This window comes from Panthera onca, chromosome D1 (genome assembly GCF_046562875.1).
Source record: "Panthera onca isolate mPanOnc1 chromosome D1, mPanOnc1 haplotype 2, whole genome shotgun sequence".
Lineage (NCBI taxonomy): Eukaryota > Metazoa > Chordata > Mammalia > Carnivora > Felidae > Panthera > Panthera onca.
Window position 1 is genome coordinate 66,276,337 of NC_138348.1, and position 12,393 is coordinate 66,288,729.

Here is a 12,393-nt window from a genome sequence, read left to right on the forward strand (position 1 = left end):
CGACTTCGGCTGAGGTCATGATCTCACAGCTCATGGGTTCGAGTCCCACATCAGGCTCTGTGCTGACAGCTCAGAACCTGGAGCCTGCTTCAGATTCTGTGTCTCCCTCTCTCTCTGCCCCTCCCCTACTTGCTCTCTCTCTCTCTCTCAAAAATAAATAAAAACATTAAAAAACGACTTACTTCTCCACATTTATGAGTATCATCGGTGATACTGTATTGCCAGACCTGCTTAGATTTCTCTTTGAGAGCTCCTTGAGATGAGAGACCTTGCCTTTTTATGTTATTTTGCTTTCCTATAAGGCACCTAGTACAATGCCTGGTGTTTTGCAGCACTCAATATTTATTAATCAATGGATAGTTCTGGAAAAATAGCTCAAGTGCTGATATGTCAATTAAAGCCTAAGTTCTTCTATGAAGTGTTCTCTGGCCGTTCCCACACTCATTAATTTGAATTCTCATAGCTCTTGTACATACTACTAAATACGGCTCTTGTTACAACCTGCTTCATACATACTAATGGATTTTAAGCCACTGCAGGGCAGTAAGCATGGCTTTCACTTTCAACTCCTATTTCACAATGCTGTGTAAATGCCAGCTAATGCAAAGATTATTTAAAATATCCCATTGTCTTTCTCATTCCAAGTAGTTTTCTTCCTCAATTTGTGTTGAATTTACCCCTAGATCCCAGACTGGGGCCTTGGTAACAGTAATTACTTTCTGTAGTCCGCGCCCTTGGCTCAAGGTGCGTGACTTCTCCTGACCTAGCTTCTCGGCTCTCCCCACAGTTGGTCTTTCCTTTCTTAAGCACACTTTCTCTTAATCATCCTTTACTTTCTACTTGTGAGCAAGAATCTTCTCATTGATGTATTGTTCTCATGGGGATTTGGAAAACTTTGATTTTTTTTTCTTATTTCATAGGCTCATGGAGAATTACTACTGGAAGGCACCTTAAAAATAATTGAACCCAGGGACCTCAAATAGAGAATAATTCTCAACATTGTGTGAGGCATCCATAGTCAATTAATGCCCCCCCCCCCTTTTTTTTTCTGCTGAGGTCATACATGGTCTCAGAGTCATTTTTAATAATATTCCTGGTAAAGACTATCAGTTTACCAGAAACTATCAATCCATCATCATGATCCATCCATTGGAAGTGAAACTTGCCTGACATACTTGATGTTGTTCAAAGCTGTTATTTTGCTAGTGAGGCCCAAAGAGCAGTGGTGACTTAATCATGAACTAAAACCAGAACCCAAGTTATCTGGCCCTCATGATTGTCCATCCAAGGTTTCCCTTTCCACATAACTGGTCCTCATTCAATAGTCATTCAAGTCTGAGAATTTGTTTTCTATTTTTTGGCACGTACCTAATAATATTTTAACAGTATGATTAAAAAGCTCAATACTCATGTCTATGTCTTATCAAAAAGACAGCTGGGCTCTCATAGATGTTATAAACTCTTGAGGAGAAGGAACTTTGATAGGCTTGTGTCTTTCACACATTCAACTACATAAATGAAACAAATAGGAACTCTATCCTTAAATTTTCCCTAAGAATCAATGAAAAATCCTGCTCCCTTCTTTTTAAACAGTATTTATTTGAAAGGATTCCATGTATGATGACACATACCTTTTTAAAAAGAGGTACACCTTATGTTTAAATAAATTCCCATTTCACCCAAATGTTTTAGGGGAAAGTAAATTGTTATGTCAATGACTAGGCTGCTCTGTGATCTTCTACTTAAAAATTCAAGGGACAGTGTTGTGGTTTGGTGCTCAAAAGTCCTAAGAAATTATAGCTTTTCTTCTTTTTGTTTTTCATGGTGACATCTATTGGCCATAATTTGTGGTTCTGTGTGATGCTGACAAGCCAGAATTATTAGGACAGAAAGGTAAAGGAAAGGAGATGAAGAAAAAGAGCACAGGAAGAAAAAAAGGACAGGTAGGGGGCAGTATTTTATAATACAGCAACGTGATACTGGTTTTATCACTTAAAAATAGATTTTAAAAGCTGTACAAGCCACAGCTGACATCATACTTAATGGTGAAAGGTTGAATGCCTTTCCCTTAAGGTCAGGAACAGGGCAAGGATGACTGCCCTTGCCACTTCTATCCAACATTGATCTGGAGGTTCTACCAGGGCAACCAGGCATGACAAAGAAATAAAAGTCATCCAGGGTGAAAAGAAAGAAGTAAAATTCTATTTTTACACATGACATGATCTTATACATAGAAAATGCTAAGGAACCCACCAGAAAAACTGTTAGAACTAATAAATGGGTTCAGCAAGGTAGGAGGATATAACATTGATATATAAAATAATTATATTTCTATATACTTGAAATGAACAAAACAAACAATGAAAATGAGAAGATAATTCACATGTTAAAAAGAAATTGGAACCCTACCTCATATCATATACAAAAGCTAACTCAAAATGGATCAAACACCTAAATATAAGAGCTAAAACTATAAAATTCTTAGAAGAATATATGGATGTAAATCTTCATGACCTTGGATTAAGTAATGATTTCTTAGATATGACATCAAAAACATAAGTAACAGGGGCTCCTGGGTGGCTTAGTAAGTTGAGTGTCTGGGTTTGAGCCCTGAATCAGGCTCTGTGCTGTCAGTGCGGAGCCTGCTTTGAACCCTCTCTCCTCTTCTCTCTCTGACCCTTCTCTGCTCATGTGTGCACTATCTCTCAAAAATAAAAGCATTAAAAAAACCTGCAAGTAACAAAAGAAAACATCAATAAATTGGACTTCATCAAAATTAAGAAGTTTTGTGCATCAAAGGACACTAGCAAGAGCATGAAAGGACAACCTACAGACTGGGAGAAAATAAGTGGAAAGCATACAGTTGATAAGAGATTGATACCCAGAATATATAAAAAACTTCTGTACAACTCAACAACAACAAAATCCAATTTAAAAATGGGAAAGGATCTGAAAAGACATTTCTACAAAGAAGATACAGAAATGGCCGATCAGCTCATGAGAAGATGCTCAACACCAATAGTAATTAGGGAAATGCAAATTGCAACCACAATGAGATATGACTTCAGACAGAATAAGCAGAAAGACATATAATAACAAGTGTTGGTGAGAATGTGGAGACATTAGAACCCTCTTACAATGATGATGGGAATGCAAACAGGTACAACCACCTTGGAAAACAGTCTGGAAGTTCCTCAAAATGTTAAACATAGAGTTATCACATGACCCAGAAATTCTCCTCTTAGGTATACATACAATGGAAATAAGAATACATGTCTACACAAAAATTTATACACAAATGTTCCTTGCAGCATTATCCATACTAGCGGAAAGTGGAAAGAACCCAGATGTCCATCAACTAATGAATGGGTAAATTAAATGAGATATATCATTACAATGGGATATTGTTTGGCAACGAAAAGAAATAAAGTACTTATACATGCTACAATATAGATGCATGAAACATAATGTGAAGTGAAAGAAGCAGTCATAAAAGACCACATGGTGTATAATTTATGTAAAATATCCAGAATAGGCAAACTATAGACAAAATAGTTTGGTAGTTGCCTTGGGCTGGGTAGGGTGGAGGTGGGGTGAGGCTGGGGGCAATGGGAAGTGACTGCTACACGATACCTGTATGGGGTGATCAAATGTTCTCAAAGTGACTGTAGTGATGATTGCATAACTAAATATACTAAAAAAAACCCCAAAACTTTGGATGGTATACCTTAAATTAGTGAATTGTATGGTAGGTGAATTTTATCATCAAAGCTGTTATTAAAGAAGATACATGTGTGTATAATACTTTAATTTTGAAGATTAAATTTCCCCCGTTAATTCTCTTCTATGTCTGTCACAACAATCCACGTATTCACTTAGATGATCTATCCACATATTTCCATGACCACTGTCTTAGCTTTGTCGTATGTAACAGACTAGACATACTGGTGATGAGCAGGTAGGTGTTTTTTATGAAACCCATCCTTTTAGAACATTTAATTTAAATGAAAAAAAAATAAAGAAATGATAACACTAAACTACCTTTTTTCTCCTTCATTGTAATCATTACATCACCTTCATGAACACATCATTTCTGTGGACCATTAGCAGCTTTACCCCTAGTATTGAATATATTTACCATAAATCTACTTCCTGAGGGAATACACTATTGCTTTTAGTAGTACATTTATAACAGTACTCTACTACAGTACTCTGGTAGCTCCATAATTTCTTTGCTACTGAAAGTCTAAATGTTAATTATAATTAAACCCATAGCAACGGAGAGAACTTAATGTTTCAATTATTTTGTACTTACCCCTTTTGAATCAATCACTCCGGGTTTCGCATTAAACTTCACTGTCTTCAACCGGGCACGCTCCTTTCTTTCCACCCTAAAGAAAATTGAAAATAAAGAGTCTATCACGTGGCAAGGCATTTATGATTAAGTTCCTCATTAAATGAAGAATATCTCTTCTTATCCTAAAGCTCAAATAAAATGTATTCTAAAATATTTCTGTTCCTTTGTTCAGTATAAAAAGTCTTGGTATAATGTCTCTAAGCAGCTAACACAACTCTTGAAACTTTTGTGTTACATGTACTGAGAGTCATAGTGATTGGGGAGGGGGGACAAAGGGAGAAAAACTAATATTTGTTACTTAAATGGCTGACTAAATCAACCAAATATCTATTATAAGAAATCACAATCCATAGAGATGGACATGTAAAGTGGAGCCTAAATAAATTTTTCTCTTTTCTGTTCCCCTCTGCAGGCCTTGTCTCTCCTACCCTTTTCTTCTCATTTCCTTTTTCTTCCCTTCCCTTTAGGAACGAACACTAGGGGATTTACCTTCACCTTAAAACCAAACATGTTACAGATAATCTTGAATTTTTCCTTTTCCCCAGTGCCATTTTCCTGTCATCTCTGCACATTTCATCATTGTACCTGCCACTTCATTCATTCATCAAATACTCATTGAGTGCCTACCCATGCATCAAGCAAGGAGCCAGGGAACAAAGGAAAAAAAAAACATCAAAAAGCATGGCTGTAATAAACACACAGGACTGTGCTTCTGGTGGGCACAGAGACATACAGACAGACTGATAATGCTGCACTGTAAGACTGTTGACAGCAGTGGGGCTTGGGGGAGCATCTATCTCATTGGAGGGTGAGAAGGTGGGGTAGAAAGCATTGAGGTGGGCTTCTTGGAGGAGGTGTCAATTTGAAGGATGTCAAACTTGAAGGATGAGAAAGAGCTTGTCAGTAGGAAAAGTTTGGGGAGAATTTCCCAGACAGGAGGAACAACACATAGCATGACCTGAGGGTCTAAAAAAGCTAAAGACTTTGGGGAAGGTTCTGATACAGGCTATATACAGGATGGGATATGAGACAGTAAGACCGTGAAGCCTCCTTATACAAGATAACCATCTACACTAAGGACTGGGGCTTTAACATTTTTTCAAGTTTATTTATTTATTTTGAGAGAGAAGGCATGAGTGGGTGAAGGACAGAGAGGGGGGGGAGAGAGAGAGAATCCCAAGCAGTCTCTGAGCTGTCAGCACAGAGCCTGATGAGAGGCTCTAACTCACAAATCATGAGATCATGATCTGGGCTAAAACCAGGAGTTGGCAGCTTAACTGTCTGAGCCACCCGGGCGACCTGACTTGGGCTTTTTCCTTGGGGAATCCTCAGGAGTTATTAGAAGATATAATGTGGAGAAGTGATAGAACAGATTAACATTTTAGATAAATAACCCAGGTGGTGGAGGAAGATAGACTGGAAGAGGGAAGGGACTGTGGGAAGCAGGAAGTCCATTTAGAAGCTTTTGGCATTATCCAGGCAAGAAACAATGAGGTGGAGGAGAGGGAAGGGTTTGAGAAATAGTAGTAAATTAAAATTGGTAAGACTTGTGCTTATTTGAAGAATGGGGTGGAAAAAAGAGGAAAAGAGAAGCTAAGTACTTCCTTGATTTTTTGTTTTTTTGAGCCTCTCCAGTCAGACATGAGTACTCCTTCCTTTAAGATACAACAGTGCTTATTTGTATCTTCATGTTGGTATTATCTCTTGTTCCCTTGTGTTTATTTTCACAGTGTACATACAAAGCTGCATGCTCCTTGAGGGCAAGTCCACATTCTCACTCTACAGCATATTGTAGTAAGACCTCAGTAAACAGCTGTTAACTAAAATAATATGCGGTGCATTGTTTTAACTGGATTTTTTATTTAAATATGGCTGGTTCTAATTTCAAAAATGGGGAAAGAAAAGAGAGAGAGAAGAAAAACCCTGAATCTACAGAAATGAATGGTTTATGAAATCTAAATTATTCGTAGATCAATAATTAACAACATATTGCTTTTTAACTGAGAGCTCTTTTGTGTTTCCATCTGAAACACAGTGCAGATCAGGGTTTCTATAGTTACAGGGCAGAGTTTCAGAATATATTTCAGTGTGAGAGGAGAATATTTGAGTGGAAACAGCTGAACAAAAAATTTCATATCTAACCTCAGATATTAAAGCAATATGTTTCACTGAGAGTTTCTATTTGCACCCAACAGACAACAGTTGGGAACAGTACAAGGAAGACTTTGGATAAGGTAAGCTGCCAAGTGGAAAGATGTTCACTGAGAAAATGCCTGTTCTGAGCTACTTCAGCTTTTCTCAGTTTTAATCCAAGAGCAAATGTTAATTCATATTCATCTCTTCGAATCCTTCTAAAACTGTTGTTACAGCCCTGACTTTATCCTGGCTTCTTTGCATTAACCAGGCTGATTATGGAAAACACTAGTACATTAGATGATGCCAAAATGACACACAGAGGATACATGGTTTTGATCAGGCTATGCAAAAAATTCTGTCCAGACCCACAGAACTCACAGGGCTCCAAACATATATTAGGCTGAATTTGGGATTCTATGAACTATTTGGATAGACTATTCTAATTTTTACCCCCTGGATTCCAAGCTCAACCTTTTTTTTAGATCTTAAGAAATGTCTCCATTAGGCCATCTTTAGTGGTTCATCCCTTAAATCTTAAATGGGTTGCAAAGAATGTTATGTCAGATGGACACACACACACACACACACACACACCTGTTATTTGCTATGGTTTATGATTAATGTTCAAAGAGGCCATAGAAAAAAGTAAAAAACAATTTTTAAAGGTGGCAGGGTTTTGGCTCACTCATGGAAGTGAGGAAGTCGGAAAGTTTTGCTTTCTCTTGGGATTGAAAATTTCATTAATCATGATAATGAGAATAATATAAGGGGTGGCTGAAGCTTTAACACATAATTATTAGCAAAAAGATTCCTTTACATGTATATCCTCTCATTTGGTTCCCATGATAATCAAGTGATGTAGGTATTACTGACCCCATTTTATGGCTGGGAAAGCTGACAAGCTTGCCAAGTTTAGAAAGTGGTAGGAATAAGGGCCTGAGCACACAGCTGCTAAAAGCTAACTTGACTGCCTCTCCACATCTACTTAGTTTGAGAAACAGCTTTCAAGGATCTTCCACGGCTTTCTCCACAATGGGAATTCTCAACACAAATGAGATTTTGGATGGGTCATACACGGTTTTAAGGCCAATACAGTTCTTTGGAAGTTTTCATTAAGTTTTTCACAAATGATAACCAACCCCCTCCCTTGAATCCCCATATCCCAAATGTCCTGAATTAAATAAACCATAACTGAATGCAAGCATATAATCATTGAGCTAACACCATACCATAAAAGGCTGGGCTTAAAGTTTAGAATAAATTTTAACACAGAAATTTAGGTTAGCTAAATGACTATGTGCAGCATTATAAATATTGAATTACATCATAAATATTGAATTAGTTTCTCTCCTTTGCAGTCTTTCTGCATTCACTGCAGGCCCATCATTGTCTTACTTTCCCTTCACAGAGGGCCATGTTGATTACCTCTTTCAGTGGTAGCAGTGACTGTGGCTTATGATTTCTCCCAGCTACCTCAGGCCTTTCCTCTCTTCTAGTGCTTCTTGAGACGCAAGAGGATAGTTTATCGCTCAAATGAGAGGTAGGGCTGGGAAATAGGGTTCTATATAATGCTGTGTTCTTTCAGGCACTAAAAGCTCAAAATATGAAGAAAGGAAAACACCTATCATTTGAGTATGCACAAAGTATTCAATGTTGTACTTGGCCTATATTATCTATAACTGTACAATGATCCAGGGTCTAAGAAGGAGCTGGGCATAGAGTAGGTGCTTAATAAATCTTTGTTGAATAAATGAATGAATTAATTAATGAATGAATGAAAGCATGAATAAACCCTCAAGGAGCATTCTTGACTTGGATGTGAAAACTAAGGCTCAAGAGTCAGGTGACTTGCCCACACAAACGGTGTTTTTCATAAAAAGTTATTTACCATTGCATGACTTTTTCACTTGGCAAGAGTCCTTATAAAAGTTTAGCATTACCTTCCTTAATTGTGTTACTAAGTAAGATTCCTTTGGTAGATATACATGATATTAAAGTCCTCAGATCTTTATCTAAGGAAATGGTGGACCACTTGTAGAGAAAGACTGAATCGAAATGAGAAGTACTACCTTACTTTTCTCACACTCAAGAGGCAAGCAATTAATTAGATTGTTTAAGCAGAAATAATCCTCTCCATCCTAGTCTGGTCACTGACCAAAATCCTGAAAATATAAACTGGATGGCAAAGTCTGAACAATCAATTCTGACAGCTAGCTTCTCCAGGGAGTACTGAACAGTCATGCTTCAATGAGCCCAACTGTCTCCCTCTGCCCTCTCACCCATTCCCCATCTGGCATTTTCACGTTCTGGCCAAACACATAATGAGGTCAGGCTTGGAGCCCTGGATGGTGGGAACATCACTTGGTGCTGGGTGTTCTTGTGCTGTGCTCTACAAGGATGGAAATGTCACCCACGTTACTGGCCACAGGCTCACTGTGAAAGCTAGGTGCCTAAACCTTAAGGCAATGCTAGCGACATGCTTATCTGAGAGCCCAGGTGGTCATCACTGAGGGGCAATGACTAAAGACTGGGATTAGCAGACTGTAGAAAAGCATCCTATCTTGGCGACTCACAAACTACCTAATCTCAGAAAGCAGTGATTCTATGCTAAGAGTCCAGGTTTTAAAGTCACACAAGCCTGGTTTTGAACACTGCATTTTCCACTTACTCTCTGTGTGACTTGGGCAGGTCATTCAGCCTGTTAGGATCTCAGGATTCATGCTGGTAAACTTAGAGTATTGACATAGACTTCAGAAAATTACGGTGAACGTTAAATGAGGTAATATGAGAGAATTGGTTAGCACCGTGTCTGATACATATTAAGACCTCCTAATTGACAATTCTAGTATACCCTTGGTGTAGTGGAAAGGCATGTGGTCTTATTTTCAGAGAGACGTGGGTTCAGCCAGTGGTTGGTTGTGCATCCTTGGGCAAGTTACCTGACTTCTTGGACCCTTGGTTTCCTTACGAGGCTTTTGTGAAGATGAAATGAAATTGTGTATTTGAAAGCACCTGGCACAATACATGGCTGGTGCTATCATCCAATGGAATGCATCTCTCTGTCTGGTGTCCTTTCACATCCCTTTGCCCCTGCTATGGACTGAGTGTGTTTGCCCAAAATTCATATGTTGAAGCCCTGGTGCCTGGTGTGATGGTATTTGGAGGTGGGGCCTTTGGGAGATAATTAGGTGGGGAGGATGGAGCCCTCATGAATGGGGTTAGTGCCAGTATAAGTAGAAACATGAGAAATGATCTTTCTGTTAGCCATGTGAGGGTACAGCAAAATGACCATCTGTACCCAAGGAAGAGGGCCCTCACCAGGAACCCAAACAGCCAGTGCCTTAAATTTGGACTCTCCAGCCTTCAGAACTGTGAGAAATAAATGTCTATTGTTTAAACCTTCCAGTCTATGGTATTTTGTTATGGCGGCCCAAGCTGACTAGGACAAGTACCTTTAGTTACAAATAGCCCTCATTAACCTAATCACACTGTAGCTAGGCACGCTGTGTTGTCTCACAAATGTTGGGCTCCAGAGACAGTGACCTAATGACAGCGCTTGGCACACAGACACTGCTCAAACAATGTTTGCTGAATTAAATTTTGTCGAGTTTTATTTTTGTAACTTTGGGAGGAAGGATTACATATAAGTTAAAAGTATCAATTCTGTAGCCTGGATTCAAATCCCGGTTCTGCCGCTTACAAGTTGGACAATTTCAGGCAAGTTAATTAACTTCTTTATGCCTCAACCTCCTGGTTTGTAAAATGGGCACAATCATAATATAACATCTCTCACAGGGTTATGATGAGGTTTAAATAAGTTCATTGTAAAGGGTTTAGAACAGTGCCTAGCATGCTCTTGGAGTATTTTGTTAAATAAAATTTCTTTATCATCTTCAAAAAAAAGGAGGAGGAAGGAAATAATTATCATACTCTCCATCTTGGTGTAATTGGGATGATCAAATGGAATCATCAATAGAGAAACATATTTGTAAAGGGTGAAGTCATGCCCTGATGTCACCCATTAAGAGATTTTCCCAGACGAGCTCTACTAGTTGAATTATACTCAGAAAAGGGACTATAAAGGAATTAAAGATTGAAAAATGAACCCCAATCTAATAGTAAATCATATTTGAGCAGCTCCCACTTATTCTGAGACTAGGGGAGAAAGCTGTTGTTGTAAGATGCTGAATGTAGTGTGAAATGAGAAAGCCTCATTTAAAAGTAAAATATTAAAGAACAGGCCTAGGACAGGCTCATGACAGATTGTGTGTGTGTGTGTGTGTGTGTGTGTGTGTGTATTTTATTTTATTTTATTTTATTTTATTTTATTATTTATTTATTTTGTGTGTGTGTGTGTGTGCTTTATTTTAGAGGGAGAGAGAGAGAGAGAGCAAGCAGGGGAGAAGGAGAGAGAAAGAGAGAGAGAGAGAGAGAAAGAATGAATCCCAAGCAGGTTCCAGAGCCTGACATGGGCCTTGAACCCATGACCCTGGGATCATGACCTGAGCTGAAATCAAGAGTTGATGTTCAACTGACTGAACCACCCAGGTGCCCCTCATGATAGATTTTAAAGTCCATGCATAAGAACTCTTTGTGAGGTAGCATTATAACTGATTTTTATTTCTTTTTTATACTTTTCAAAAATTTCCCATTTTTCTACAATGAAATACTTTTTGTATTGTTACTTTTATAAACACATAAAACAATAAAACTTTTATAAACACATAAAACAATAATGATAATATTTTTTAAAAAGATTTAAAATCCTAAGGAGAAAGTTGACAGAAACTCATTTATAGCCATAAGCACACCCACATGTACACACACATGCACACACATGTACACACATACGGAGGGGGAAGCTAGTGCAGCATTCATGAGATAGAATGCAAATACATGTCAACATTAGAGTCACTAGACAAACTTCTTTTTCAGGCTAGCTGTAGTATGGTTGTTAAGATGGTTTTTATCCAAACTAGGGGAGAAAGCCAACTTAAGAATGACCACCAGCAGGTAGAAAATTACCTCAAGAGGCATAGCACTGGGAATGTTCCTTGTGGGGAAAATGATGTGTAATTGAACAAATGAAGGGCTACTGACAAGACTGGTTGGAATCACAGAACCTCTGGGTAGGAAAGGGCCCGAGAAATCATATAGTTCAACACTCTATCCAAACCTCGAATCCTCAATGCTAGATCTTCTATTACCAGAATCACCTGGATGGATTTACAAACACATTCAGATTTCCAGGACCCCCTCCAGATGGACTGAATTAGAATATGTGTGTGTGTGTGTGTGTGTGTGTGTGTGTGTATGTGTGTGTGTGTGTATGTGTGTGTGCGTGCACCCACAGGCACACACGGAGGGGAGGGTCAGAGAGGGAGGGAACAGGCACATCTAAGCTATTTTTTAACATAAAAATTTTTAAATGTTTATTTCTGAGGGAGAGAAAGAGAGACAGAGTGTGAGCAGGGGAGGGGCAGAGAGAGAGGGAGACATGGAATCTGAAGCAGGCTCCAGGCTCTGAGCTGTCAGCACAGAGGCTGATGCGAGGCTCAAACTCATTAGCCATGAGATCATGCTGAGCCACCTAGGTGCCCCATATCTAAGTTTTTATAATGCTCCCTTGGTATGAAAACTATTGTTCTAGTTTGCTATCTTCCCAGGTAATCCACACCATCTCTACACAGCTGACTAGTAAAAGAATTTCTTTAAAATAAGCTGAAATCTATTCCTTCCTTGACACCCCACTTTTGTCCTTGGGGCCATATTCAAGAAGATAGCTCTTTCTTCTACAGAGCAGCTTCTCAGACAGCTCTGATGGATTAAATCAAAGCAGACCAAAATGCATGTTGCCTTGACTTTTTTTTTGTAAGTAAACGGAAGTGGAGAAACAGAAT

General features: G+C 38.6%; 1 protein-coding gene across 18 annotated transcripts in view; it reads right to left on the reverse strand.

Annotated features, from left to right (window-relative positions):
• The window catches only part of DLG2 (discs large MAGUK scaffold protein 2), a 2,113,447-nt gene that overhangs the window by 53,351 nt on the left and 2,047,703 nt on the right, over positions 1–12,393 (reverse strand). For all 18 annotated transcript variants that reach the window (XM_078433028.2, XM_078433029.2, XM_078433030.2 and 15 more), the window contains one exon: positions 4,316–4,391. In XM_078433028.2, the coding sequence (XP_078289154.1) occupies positions 4,316–4,391 (76 nt within the window). The remainder of the gene's footprint in view (positions 1–4,315; positions 4,392–12,393) is intronic.